At 42.2% G+C, this 15,327-nt stretch overlaps 1 protein-coding gene across 1 annotated transcript in view; it reads left to right on the forward strand.

Annotated features, from left to right (window-relative positions):
• The window catches only part of LOC115799723 (collagen alpha-1(XXI) chain-like), a 67,421-nt gene that overhangs the window by 21,784 nt on the left and 30,310 nt on the right, over positions 1 to 15,327 (forward strand). The window contains exons 17-19 of the mRNA XM_030756994.1: positions 522 to 575; positions 1,247 to 1,300; positions 14,591 to 14,644. Of these exons, the coding sequence (XP_030612854.1) occupies positions 522 to 575; positions 1,247 to 1,300; positions 14,591 to 14,644 (162 nt within the window). The remainder of the gene's footprint in view (positions 1 to 521; positions 576 to 1,246; positions 1,301 to 14,590; positions 14,645 to 15,327) is intronic.

The following is a 15,327-nucleotide window of genomic DNA, read 5'->3' on the forward strand; positions in this document are numbered from 1 at the left end:
TTTCCATCTGATATGATCTAATTTCACAATTGACATTTTGGTGGTGAAATGTTATTTAAAAGTGACTTACATTCAAAATGATTGTAATTATTAATCATTATTGTAGGGTCTTTACCTTACAGTGTTGGAGTGATATAAATAAAATTGAACTGAAGAAATAGGCAGCACGGTGGCGTGGTGGTTAGCACTGCTGCCTCACAGCTAGAAGGACATCTAGAAGGTCTGGGTTTGAATCCGCCTGGGCCTCTCTGTGTGGAGTCTGCATGTTCTCCCCGTGTCTGCGTGGGTTTCCTCCCACAGTCCAAAGACATGCACTTACTGGGGTCAGGTTAATTGGTGACTCTAAATTGCCAAAAGGTGTGAGTGGTTGTCTGTCTCTCTGTGGTGGCCGTGCGTCAGGGTGGTGACCTGTACAGGATGTACCCTTCCTCCCGCCCTATGACAGCTGAGATAGCCCCCCTCCCCGCATCCCTGAGCACGATGAAGAGGATGGATGAACTGAAAATATTTTTTATGTGCAGGGTGTTCCTGGTGAGAGAGGAGAGCCGGGACCTTCAGGAGAAGTTGGACCAATGGTAAGATCCACAGTGAGGCTTAGATTCAGTCAATATTTGGTAAATAGTCAACTAATCCAAAATATATATATATATATAAATATATATATATTTTTTTACTTTGTTATATATGATATTATTTCTTAATATTTGTATTTAAATGTATTACACAAGTGTTTATTTTGTAATGTTTGCAATATAATATTTTTATTATTAACCTCCTGAGATCTGCGCTCCTGTTTGCGATGCATTTGTAATTTTTCCTTGGTATTTGTGATTAGATGGACCTGATATGTATACAGTATAAACTAAACTTCCTCTTTGAACAGAAAGTTGTATTTTGTTACATGGTTGTTACATACAAAAAATGCCCTGGGAACAATGGATTTATTTTATAGTACAACACAACAAAGTCAACATGACATAAAGTATAAAACACGAGCAGAATGAAGTATAAGGTTCTGTCCCTGTATGTGGACGCAGCATCTCAGGTTAACTGAATACTAGTGCCGAGAACAGGCTCCTAATGGTTGAGCTTTTCAGTTACATTTGCTTCTGTATTCAATTTCTACTGTTCTCTGTTCAATTACAAGAAACACGTGTGAGGTGAGACAGATAATTAATGTAATGGGGTTGAATTTGTGTGCTGTTTTGCCACATTGCCTCTCAGTGTGTGTTTCCCATCCAACTAGGGGGAGCCTGGACTTCCGGGCAGTGATGGATTGGTTGGGCCTGCAGGACCGCAGGTCAGTGCAGACTGTAGTTTCTAAGAGATCACGTGCTCTAACCCACATTGCTGTGAACATGTGCAAACAAACATTACACTCTGTGTTTGCTGAACAATATTTGTGTACAAGTAATGCTGCCATTAACAGTTATCAGTGTTCTGGGAAAATGTTTCTGTCACAGCTTTGAGCTTTGAGCAAAAAGGAAACCAGAGCAGGCCGTCTCTGAGCTGGAAGCACACAAACACTGGATATATGTCAGCTTATTTTATGTGACAGTTCAGGACGTAGCAGGACATCACATATTAAAAACATTTTCAACCTTTCCTATGCTACAGGTACATCTGAAAAAATAAATATTCATATTTATATATTTTTATATAAATTCATGGTTCCATCAGTTATGGCAAGCCATCCAGGTCCTGAAGCACCATCACACCATCACCAATGTGAATGGTGTTCTTTTCATGAAATGCTGTGTTGGTTTTACGCAACATGTAACAGGAAGCAGACCTTTGGTCTCGTCAGTCCACAGAATATTTCTCGGAGATCATCAGGAGGAGATCATCTGATTTTGTTTTTTGTCTAATATTGTAGAGTCTTTACCTTGGTATATAAAGGTGCTATATAAAATCAACTAAACTGAACTTAAGACTGAAGATTAACAAGAAGAAAGTCAGGTGGGGCTCAGCTTCGCTCTCCAAAACTAAATAATGCTCTCTGAATCATACTGATGTGCTTTAGTTTCCCCGGGCTGCAAATATACTAAATGAGAGAGAACTCTACAGCAGTCTTATTGAGCAAAGCATGCTGTAGCGTCAAACTTGCAACCAAACTGAAAGGTTTTAAAAATGAAGATATTCAACCTTTGACTTTAGCGCACAGGGAGCCTATAAAACACTCTTTGTGAAAGTGAAACTGTTTCTAAAGATCCATATGGATAGGATAAATATTTAATGGGGGAGGTGGGGGCTAAAAGATTCCCGGTCCTCTCTGGTAATTTAACTTGTGGGATTTTGAACTGTAAAATTAGATTAGTAATAGATGTGAACATTAGCAGGACCAAGAAATAAATCTGAACTGCTTTAAAAACAACAACAACAAGTAAAAGGACATTAGGACTTGGCTAAGGCTCAGCACATTTGTAAGTTTTCTTTAGTAGTCTTTACTACTGCAGTATTTGTCCGTATATCCATGGGTGGGCTGCATTAGAGAGCAACTGCTAATAGTTATTTCAGCATGCTCCTAATGGCAGTAATTTGACAAAGTGGTAACACATGCAGGCTAAAAGCAAAGTGCAGAGAGAGCTACCTGTAGCTTACACCACAAAAGCCCGTGAATGAATTTTGTGATCAAATCTCTTTGACAGCTTTTATTTCTTGCTGCTCTTTTAAATATATCAGTATCCCCCCCCCCCCCCCCCCCCCCCCCCCATGTTGCTGTCCTGTGGCAAGCTGACTGTGGCTAACTCAAAGAGCAAACGCACACATCTGCAAACATGTGTCCACACCCACCAGCTACAAGTGTGCGCGCTGCTATTTTGAGTCGTCTCTGAACTCCTCTTTGACTCAGTAATTTGGGACTGTTCCTGTTATCATAATAAACTGCTTTCTCCAAGGATCTGGAAGTGTTCTCCACCAAGTGGAGGATACTGACACACATTTGGTGTCCATGTGTGGAAATGTGTGGCTGCTACTGTCGTCAGATTGCTCCCTGTTTGGGAACTTCTCGTTTTTGTCTGGTCATAAAATAAAAGGCTGCAGGCAGTCACTAACTTAACTTAGCAACAAGACTGGAAACAGTGTGTCCAACATGAAACTACTGATTGCACCAATATTTAAAGCTTTTTAAGTGCACAAGTTTCTACTTGAGTTGCGTATCCTTACATTAGATAAAGTTATTAGATGGGCATTAACTAACAGAGAATGAATGGTGATTTCATGGGAATTATTATTGGATACTAATGACCTTTTAAGTTTATATGGTGTGAAACTATGCTTTTTCTCATTCACCAGGTGGCAACTGAAGCAGGTGCAGGGCTGCACTGTAGTCACGTCATAAAGATTCAGAAACTCACCTTTCAAACATGCACTTTGGTTTTAGAGTTCATCTATTAAGATTTACATTTGTGCATGACAAACAGGTGAACATTTATATAAAAAAGACAAATGGGAATGTAACCCTACTCTAATGTACTTCTGTATGACTAATTTAGAGTATTCATAAGGAAATTAAATTCAGTAAAACGTGAAGTAAAAATTAATATAAGACTGGCTAGCTTGCCAGATGGTTGGCTTGTCGCCCATTCCTGGAACAAGCTGGTGGCAGATTAGTAACAACAAACAAGCAGAATTTGTTCCTGCAGTGAAGTCAGGGACGACTGATCAGCGTAATGATTAGCAGGAACCACAACATGCTGTGAAGGACTAACTGCTGAGTGTAATGTTGGGGTTGAAAGGAAGGCCAAAGTAACTGTATTCAAACACGATACGTCACTGTGTAGAAGTGAGTCTGACTGCTGCGGTACTGGTGAATAGTTTATGAAGAGGTTTTAGAAACACTAAGATAATAATTGTTGGATGGATGGAAGTTTACATACACTCATTATGGGCACGAATGCTGTGTTATTTTAGGCTTTTAATGATGTCTTTGAACTGTTTTTTTTTCCCAGGGTGGGATGATTGTACAGCATACATCTTTAATGACTTAAAAAAGTTTGAGTTTATTTATATGTTCAACATGAATTCTATTTTCCGTAATTTGGGAGTTTGGACAGAAAAGTATTGTGGGTGCACAATTTAGGTTTTCTCTAATATTTGTTGAGGACATTTATTTTGGAGCACAGCTGCAGGTGAGCTGCACAGAGCTTCCCTTCAGGTCGAACACGAGAAGTTAACTGAGCAAAGCAGCAGTGTGTCACCACGCAGGGATTCCTGTGCAGACATTACAGGTGCGATGTTGGATGGTGCTGTCAGCAACTAGCAGCAGACGAGAAAGTGGGGTGCTAAGTTTTCAAATCATGCTAGAAGGCTTTGTTAGTGAGCTGAATCTGTGATGTATATACAGCACACACGCATTTGTTAACTGGTGCTTACTCAAACTGATGAGCTTTTATATAATTTTTAGATACTTGCACTGAAAATATTGCAGTTTTTATCAACACCAGTGACAGGTCCAATTCAATGACCTGAATTAGGAGAGGTGAGTCTTAGCAGACAGCCGCTGCTCCCCTGTGTCGGCCCACAGCTCCAAGTTTGGTCCTTCTCAGGATCCAAATAGATTTATTAAAAAAAAAAAAAATCACCCACTGTGCAGCTGTTATGATGCTCTTATGAACATGGGCATCCATGGGGGCTGCCTCAGTTTTGGAGCCACTCTCATGTGGCTAACAGACAGAAGCTAATGCAGCAGCATGTGGATCTGCTTTTTTGGCTTCAGGTTTCAGGCCCCACTCCAGTTCACAGTCCCACCTGGCTTGGCCGATAGCAACCATTCATCTCATATGAAGTGGGTCTGATAGGATGATTGACAGCTGTGCAAACTGTACATCAGGTCACGCATGTTGTTGGTCTCATCAGTTGTAGGTTTATCCAGTTGTGTCCACAGGAATCTGTATGTGGTGAAAAAATGAAAACCAGAACATTTCAGTGGTGACACCAGGACCAAGCATCATTTAAAGAGATACATTAAGGACAGTTATTATTAACTGGCTGAATAAATAATTAAGTGGGAAACTATAAAAGTCCAGCTCGTATACAGTTTCCAGGCGATTAAGACCCAGGGATGTACAGTAGTGTAAGAAAAAGCTCTCGGTGTGGTCCCCCCCATCAGCTGCAAAGACTTCCTGTTCACCCGTCCGTGAGAGCCCCATTGAATGTTAATAAGGCCTAACGTTAGATATACTGTGTAAAGCTTTAGGCTGTCAGCGCAGCCTTTAATCACACACATAAAGCTGCTATCGCTCAGCATCATACTTTCAAAGAATTTAGGATTTGATGTTTCACACTCAAGTGAAGCCAGATAGAAATGATCGGCTCTGCGGTAGCTGTAGGTCTCTTATTACCAGGCGCTGGAGTTTTCTACACCCCAAATTATGAAATTTCAGATGCAGCTGTGTGAGCTTTTCACGTCACAGACAGATAAAGATACTGCATGTAACTCACGGCTGCCCTGTAATTAAACTGTTATAACTGTTATCTGTAGGAGGACGGAGACACGCCGATGTTTAAGGGTATAAAATGTGAATACTCTGTCCTTGGTATATGTGAAAACCATCAGTAATATTAGAAGAAGCGTGTTCTCAGGGCCAAAGAAACCACAGGATTCTTTAAATGACGTCGCTTAAATGAGCCAACAAATGACAATCGTCTTCTTACACAGATCAGAAGGAAGCCAGTGCGCATTTAGGCCGGGTTTATTTTTAACTGCACTTCTTGTAATTTGGGAACAAGTTCAGAGACTTCTTAAGTACATACGTGTGCTACTTTCCCTCAGGCTGACAGACCTACAAGTCATCAGTGGCTCACAGATGCACAGAGACACTCGGGGGCTGAGAATGAAAACCCTGATGTGATAAACTAAGCATTCAGATTAATACATAAATCACTCGCTTTAGACACAGGTAAGAAAACTGTGACAAAATATGAATTATTATAAGACGGTGAACATGTAAAATCACTTTCTCCGTCTATAACAGTAAAATCAGAAATGTAATTGTTTTATCATGGCAGACGCTGAGCTTTTTATTATATATTGTTTATTATTATTATTATTTCCTTTTCCCATCAGTTCAGTAGATTTGTGATTTTATCATTCAACAGAAAAATCTGTCAGTACAGAAATTCTCCTAAAATTGACACCCTTCAAATTAATATTAGTGCAGACCATGATTACCGATAAACTGCTGTGTGGCTGAATGTTCATAGTTACATTGTTATTACCTTGGTTATATTTTACATAGTATTATTTAGGATTCCACAGTGAATAGGCTATTATTTTGTTTTTTAAACGCATTTTTTTAGAGAGAGTTTACATTTATCTGCCTTCATATTTTCTATCTTTCATATTTATATTTTCCATTGAGCATCTGTAACAAAGCAGTTTTCTTTGGGAATAATAAAGGAGACTGTGATTCTGATTCTGTCCATTCAGGGAATTTTAACACCAGCAAAGATGTCCCCTAAAGGCATCACATAAATTCAGTCATAAAGTTACTGTTTGGAAAACAGGACAGCTGTAAGGATACACTCAGTGTGTGTGTGTGTGTGTGTGTCCATTTTCACAGGAAATTTAACACAATAAAATTAATACAATTATATAAAAACATGTCCAGCTACCCTGATGACAGCTACTGGGTTTTAGTGTTAAAGTTAGGACTAGGTTAGTCCAGTGGTCCTGAAACTATTCTGGCGTGGCCTCAGTTCAGAAGCCAAAAAAATGTCATGCCCCTCTCGTCATAATTTATAGACAATTAAAAAGAAGAGAGCAGCATCAGCAGGCTCTTTCAAATCAGATTCATTCTTTAGTTGCACTTTTCTCCTTGTTTTCTCTCGCCTGCAGTGGCCCTGCACCCCTACCTGTGGGGCTCATTGAAAACCAATGTGTTAACTTCAGGGTAAAGGATTGCCACATCAATTAGGTGTACAAGTAAGAGACTCTGGAGTACTTTAATGCCAGTGAATGTGTGTCTCACAGATGTATGCGTGTGTATGTGTATGTGTGGCCCTCCACCCACACACAGAGCGGAGCAGGCAGCAGCTCCGAGTGAAGCAAAAAGGTAACAAAAAGCACGAGTATGAGAGCTACTTATCCAGCAACATCAAACTCAGCACTGCATCAGGTCACGAGGAACACCCTCACCGAGTGAAGCGGATAGGATGAGTTAAGTGGAGAACAGAACAAGACTGTCTGCAAAACCTCAGCTTGGTTGGTGGCTTTTAAAGCATTGCCAGGAGGGTTGCTGTGTCTCCCAGCACAGTCTCAGAGCATGGAGGAGATTCCAGGAGACATGCAGTTACTCTAAGAGAGCTGGACAGGTCCTTGACCCATCAGCAGGACTCGTATCTGCTCCTCTGTGCAAGGAGGAACAGGATGAACACTGCCAGAGCTACAAAATGACCTTCAGCAGCCACTGGTGTGAATATCTCTGACCAAACGTCAGAAACAGATGGCTGGTGCAGTGGGTCCTGAGCGCCCGACCTCAGGCGTCAGACTATGCAGGCAGTTCCTGGAGAATAAAGGATCTGATACCTTTGACTTCCCCCAAACTAATGATCTAAAGCCAATAGAACACCTCTGGGACATCATGCTTCGGTCCATCCAGTGCCACCTCAGACTGTCCAGGAGCTCGGTGATGCCCTGGTCCAGAATTTAAAAAACACAAGAGGCTTGAGAAGTGCTCAGTGCATCATGGGAGATGATTTTAAGGCCTCTTTTACACCAGAAGATCAAAATGAACTTGGGTATGAAAGATAGGGGAAAATTCCACATAAGGAGGTGTATGTGACCCTAACTTCCCTTTAGTGGTTTTCTGAGCACATCCAACTGGGTGGAGACTGCACAGCATAACCAGAACACACCGGTATGACTTCATATCCTGGAAACATCCTTGGGATCCCCCATAGTGTTCTTGGGAAGCCTTTTATGTTGTAGCACATGTTCCCCTGCTTATCAATAGCAATAAGATATTTATAGATATGTGTAGATGCATATTGATTCCTAACCTCCGACCATCAACCAGATTAATAGCAATCACTGAGGGTTGTGGGTAGGGTTACAGCCAGGAGGAAGCACAGCAGTTGACCCTGCAGGTGAACTGCAGCTGCTCCTTCCAGGCCTTCCTGGTGGATTCCAAAGGAATCTGTCACGTCTTTCCCTCGTTCATGAAGCAGCCCTCATCGTTACTTGAAGTACATCACTGCTGCTTTGGGGGCTGCTACTCACACCCAGCCCTCAGTGAACCATTGAGCCTCTCCTATGAAAGGATGTGGTCAGACACAGATTCCATTGTGTGATGTTCTCCTGCTCATTGTCTTTATCTTTCACAGACTTTTCTTTCAGATTTCCAATCATTATGCGTCTAAGTTTAGTTGAGTTCAGAGATATCAAGCTGTCACTGCCTCTTCAGTGTTTAACAGTGGGAGGCAGGGTGAAGTGCCGGATTAGTGTGCTTACATGAAAGGACCATGTCAGACCAGCTTCTGTGTGTTGTCTATTTTCTCTTGTTCTAGACACCCAGAGATTTATGTCATCTTGTCATTTATTGGGCTGTGGTGGGCGTCTTGGCTGTGTAATTATGAGGTCTGCTGCTCTTATGGGTTTATGTGCGTAGTGCGGTGAGACACTTCAAAAGAAAACACATGCAGCAGAGAGCTAATTCAGTTGTTTCCTCACTGCCAGCGTTCATAACGGTGCACTCAAAATATATCTGGGATCTGGTTCTGAACACAAAAGAAATGTTTCACACCTCAAGGCGCAGAGAAACCCTGCAGAGCACCGACTGAGGTCCAAAGTTAGACCGTAGATGTGCTGAGGTTAACATTAGGATCATGTGGATGAAACATGTTGACTTACCATCGCTAGTGGTTCAGATAGAAGTGCGTCTGTCCAAAGGTCAGCATTTATTAATCATTTCAAATATGAGCTACGGTATATGCTGTATATATATATGCTGGTATATGCTGACATGACAACAACAGCATGCTGAGGCATTGACCTAGCACCTAGCAGCACACCTTTTATGTCCCAGGCAGTGTGAGCTGGAGCTGCAACAGATCAGATTATACATCAGATTATAGATCAGATTATTGATCAGATTATAGATCAATTCCAGCGCATTTGGATGACTGCTTGTAAGAACTCACTATTTGTGACCCTACAAGCTTTGGCACTCCTGAGGTGCTGTGATCCAGCTGTAGCCATTTCAATTTGGCCCCCGTCAGAACTACTTTGGTCTTTTCACCTGATTATGAGAGCTGACTCTGGGTTTGCTATCTACTAACTCCCAGACCTTGAAATGGGCCCTTGTCGCAAAATGTGAGCGTTCAGAATGTTTCGGCTCATTGGTATAAATATTCTAAGATGTTATAATTTATTTCCGACAGCAAAATAAAACTTCACAACGCTGAATTTAATCTGACAACTGAGGCTGCTGTGGGGATTTCACTGCTATTGCTAGTTTCATTTACTGCTCTAGTTTGTTATCTAATATTAGGGGTGAAGGCTGTAATTTCCTGTCAGGGTCACTTTGAGTTCTCACCCTTCTTCCACTTGTCAACTGATGTAGACACATTGTTTTCTCCATCTGCACCAGGCAGCTGAAATCATGTCCTGTTTTTATCACTAACATATTCTTGAAAAGGTCGCTCAAGCCTTTAGTTTGTGTTTGGGTTTATTGCAGTTTCTGTGAGCGCTGCACAGTCTGACCTTGGGCTGAATTTTCTGGAACATCCACTCCTGGGAAGATTGGCAGCTGTCTTGAATGTTTTCCATGTGTGAATAATTTTTTCTCGCTGCAGAATGATGGACTTCAGATTGTTGGAAAATAGACTTTTAACCCTTCCCAGACTGGTGAGCAGCAGCAGCTGCTTCTCTAAGATCACTGCTGATTTCTTTCCTCTTTGGCATTCTGTTAATGCTCCACAGCAGCAAACTGCCCAAACTTCTGCTTTCATAGAGGCGACCACGCTTGCTGATGATTAATTAAGTGCATTTAATTAGAGGCACCTGGCTGCTGTGTCCCCTCTTAATCCCTATGGGGGCAGCAAAGGTACACTTAGTTTTTCACACACTGCTTGTTACGCAGCCATTTTCTCCTTTAGGTTCTTCTTTCCCATCTATGAATTGTTCCCATCAATTAGAATCCCCCAAATAAATCTTTAACAAAAACTTACTTCATGAAGAAAAGGCACTGCAGAAACACAACAGGAAACCTACAGAGGAAAAAACAGAAACCTAAAGTCCAGAGAACAAAGAGCCAACAGCATGAAAAAAATCTCACTGACTGAAACAGTGAAACAAAGGTGGAGGGAACAAAAACCTTCACTAACAAAAAGAGGAAAATTACAGATTACTAAGATAAACCCAAGCTATTGGTACAATCAAAATACATACATCGTTTACATGGACTCATTTCCATATACTGTCCTGTATTAGAGACCAATCCACTAGTGAGAATACCCCAACAGATGCCATGTTCCCGTGTTTGAATATTTGTTTAAACACACAATATGTTCATTTTTATGAAGTAAAAGCATATATCTGTGATATATGCTTTTATATAAAAGGCCTCCAGTTTGATCTTTGGGTCGAGAGTTAAAGTATTTAGAGATGAACAAAATCAACTGCTGCGAATTTGTTCAGAAAAAAAGGAGAAAAAGATGAGAAGTAGGAAAGCATCTGGTGACGTAGCAACAAAGCACTCAAATACACTCAGAACATCTGACTGCAGGCTCAAAAAACCTTTAAGCCTCTTTGGTTTGCATAATCTTTTTTTTTGCTATTATAAAAATCTGAGAAAATATGAAGAATTTTTTTTCATATGTTGGCTTGTAGGCACAGCAGCGTCACAGCTCTGAGGAAATGAATGGCCTGCAGTACCAGAATACATTTTACAGCTTGTTTCACATGTTCATTGCTGCTGCCAGTGTATTACAGTGGTCCACACTGGAACCAGTTCACATACCATTTGGGCTGTTACACAGTCAACAAACACAGTTAAGCAGCACAGAGTGGTCTCAGTGGATTTTTGCTGTCTTGGAGATGGCTAAGACTTTATATGCATGTTGTGTTGTGGCTTAAAAATGTGTTTGTTTGTTGCTTTGTATTTTTGTTTTAACAAGACGTTGGCTCACTGCGAGATCTCACCGCAGGACGCGCTGCACAAGCTGTGCCTGTGCGTCAGTGCAGAACCGCCACCACGACACAACAAGTCCAAACGTTCTCTTAAATTCGAGCGGCACAGATATATATCATAAACATAAAATACAAAGGCAGAATCTTTTATAAGGAGTCGAGCTAGACAGACATCTTTCATTATTGTGTGCTCTGGTTAAAGGGGAATTCCACTGATTTTAAGCATCAAAGTGTTTTTCCAGGTGCCATGAAGTCCTGATCAAGAATCAAGAATCAAGAATCAAGAATCAAGAATGCCTTTATTAGTCCCACAAATGGGGAAATTGCAGTTAACAGAACATCCATCCAAAACAAAAACATAACACAGACAGGGGGGGGGGCAGATGTCTGAGGTCATGCAACCGTTTCTCAACGGCGCTACCTTTAGCAGAAAGACAGAAAGAGATACACTGGGATAGTTAGGTTCAAAAAAATCATCTCATACTGTGTTCATAAAGAACACCTTACGAGGTTACAAAAAACACCTCAGCAAAAAGCATATTGCACATATAAAGCCGGGATAGCAGTATGGTGGGTAGGGTCAGGGTCAGGAGGGGATGCAGACGGAGACGAGAGGGTGGGGGCATTGTGGAGCCCAGATGCCAGCTCCCAGCCAAACAGTTCGCTGATAGTGATGGAAGTTCATCAGCGGCCTTGGTACACCAGATCCAGCTTCACAAATCACAGAGAGGGCTGAGGGGGATAGCGGCCTTCACACATAGCTCTGGAGAGATATGATTGCCAGCCAAGGCCGGCTAGGGAGCCGAATTCTGATAATGCAGATGTTGTTTTGGAACAGGCTGCTTGTTTTTTCAACAGCCTTCAGTCTCACTGGGAAACCATTCAATAAATCCAATAATCCAAATTCATTAGTTACCGTCCTCACTGTGCAGAACCGTACCTTATCTCCAGATCGAACCCCTCTCACCTGCTACTCCCCAAGTCTACGGCTCAGGTTCATCAGGCTTTGAGTCTGAGTCTGTACCATTCTGGTCAGCCCATCCACCTGGGTCGGCAGCCTCTGCAGATGTCGAACTGCCGTCCAGGTTTTCTTGATTTCTCGGTAAATCAGGTATCCTCCAAGCCCAAACAGAAAAGATACCGCTACCAGATAGCCAAATATGTAAGCGTCTTCCACGTCTTCCACCTCGAGGGCCGAGAAGCACACAGGTCTCCACGAGCTCCAAGAGTCGATGACGTATCCAACCGGGTCTGTTCCACTCGGACACGCAGGCTCCCCTTTCCCAGATCTCATAGTGGAAAAAATTCGATCAATGGTCTTGAAGGCCCAGTTTGCCAAATCCATATTAATCTTATTCTTATTCGAACAGTGTGCAAGAGACGCTCTCACAGCAAGCAGCAAGCAGCAAGCAGGAAAGATAGGGAGGGCAGGGAGAGAGATAGAATGCGACCGTCCCCGTCAGAGGCTGGAGCAAGATGTGTATATGTGAAAAGCATATACTTCCTGTCTTTGTAGGTTGGAGGCTTTGGAATACATTAATGCTGCTTAAGCTACAAGCATTTTTGTCAGGAGTGTAGACTTCTGGGTAGGAGGCAAATCAATCACCATCAGTGCAAATGCATTAACAACTGCTAACTTTGTATATAAATGAAATAATTTATTGAAAGAATGAAATCCTCATTTTTCATTTATACCTATTACACTTTTTCAAAATTACCATTAATTCCTGATTTACACAATGAGCAATTTTATCAATTTTTTTTTTTTGTCTATTAGGGTGATGATAATATTCATAAACCTATTCAAGTTTTTTCTCATCATAAACAGCTGGGATAGGCTACAGATAGGACGGATGGATGGACGGATGTATGGATGTATGGATGTATGGATGTATGGATGGATGGATAGATGGATGGACGGACGGATGGATGGATAGATGGATGGATGGACGGATGTATGGATGTATGGATGTATGGATGGATGGATAGATGGATGACGGACGGATGTATGGATGTATGGATGGATGGATAGATGGATGGACGGACGGATGTATGGATGGATGGATGGACGGACAGACGGATGGATGGATGGATGGATGGATAGATGGATGGATGGATGGATGGACAGATGGATGTATGGATGGATGGACGGACGGACGGACGGATGGATGGATGGATGGATGGACGGATGGATGTATGGATGGATGGACGGATGGATGTATGGACGGATGGATGTATGGATGGATGGACGAATGGACAGACGGATGTATGGATGGATGGACAGATAGATGGATGGATGGATGGATGGACAGATGGATGTATGGATGGATGGACGGACGGACGGACGGACGGATGTATGGATGGATGGATGGATGGATGGACGGATGGATGTATGGATGGATGAATGGACGGATGGATGTATGGATGGATGGATGTATGGATGGATGGACGAATGGACAGACAGATGGATGGACGGACGGACGGACGGACGGACGGACGGATGGATGGATGGATGGATGGATGGATGGATGGACGGATGGATGTATGGATGGATGGCGGATGGATGTATGGACGGATGGATGTATGGATGGATGGACGAATGGACAGACGGATGTATGGATGGATGGACAGATAGATGGATGGATGGATGGATGGACTGATGGATGTATGGATGGATGGACGGACGGACGGACGGACGGACGGACGGATGTATGGATGGATGGATGGATGGATGGACGGATGGATGTATGGATGGATGAATGGACGATGGATGTATGGATGGATGGATGTATGGATGGATGGACGAATGGACAGACAGATGGATGGACGAATGGACAGACGGATGTATGGATGGATGGATGTATGGATGGATGGACGAATGGACAGACGGATGTATGGATGGATGGACGGATGGATGGATGCAGAGTATATTTACTATGTAAGTTTGCCTTCAAAACCTAAGATAGTGACAGCATTTGTGGGAGGACGGGTAGAGGGGTATTAGGGTGTTCTGTTTATTCTTCTGTGGGTTTCATGTTCTCTGTGTTCATATACATAATATGTACTAGGCTAACTACATGTGCTGCTCAGCCAATGGAAACCCATGCTGAAGCTCCGGGCACACAGTTCTCGTGCTGACGTTTTGCACACTATACACCTCAGTACTCTGTGACTTTATGTAGTGTGACACTTTTGGCTGAGTTGCCGTTTATTGTGTAATATTTAGGAGGTGAGAAATTTCCCAAACTCACATATATTTGCAGTGCGTTTACAACACCAAGTGCCTGGAAGAAAGTGTTTAAATCTACACTCACACAAACTGCTGTTTAGTCATTATACCTAAACACAATGCAGTCTTATTCTCTGTTCATTGGTGCTTCATGCAGAAGGATCCAGCTACTTTGTTAATACAACACCACACACTTGAGGACGGCACTGACATGTCTGCTCTGTCCACAGGGAAAGAAAGGTGATACTGGGCCGACTGGTGCGGCTGGAGCTCAAGGTGCCCCGGTAAGCTGATAATGATTGTTTGATTTGCTATTGTTGATTTAATAAAACAACAAGTAAAGTTTTGAAGGAATCAGGACATTAATACAAGAGCTCAGATTATTTGCTGCTTTTACACACTGTTGTGTGCTAGCAAACATGCTGCTCACACACACACACACACACACACACACCCCACACACACACACACACACACACACACACACACACACACACACACACACACCCGAAAACATGAAAAGGTAAAAGCTGTTTTAAAGCTTTGCTCTTGAATGTGGCCATGGAGGACTCCTCTGCTCACAATAAAATGTCTTTTATCTACTTGTACAACACATTTGCTGCATCTCATTGATTAATGTTGATTATATTTCTCTTCAAACAACCATCCTGTCAAAGAGTCAGTTAAACTCAAAAGAATAATTTTTCTGAACGAGTTGAAGGTGCACTGGGAACAGTTATGGTTGCACTGGATGGACAGTCCCACTCTTCCTCTAGACTCTAGGAACTTGATTCCAAATGGAATTTAATTTCATCTGAAAAGAGGGCTTTGGACCTCTGAACAACACACCAGATGTTGTTCTCCATAGCCCAGGTAAGATGCTGCTGAGATTGTCTGTGTTCATAAGTGATTTGATATTAGAAATGCAGCAGTTGTAGCTCCTTTCCTTAAGACCTCTACATGTGTG

Source organism: Archocentrus centrarchus, chromosome 20 (genome assembly GCF_007364275.1).
Source record: "Archocentrus centrarchus isolate MPI-CPG fArcCen1 chromosome 20, fArcCen1, whole genome shotgun sequence".
Lineage (NCBI taxonomy): Eukaryota > Metazoa > Chordata > Actinopteri > Cichliformes > Cichlidae > Archocentrus > Archocentrus centrarchus.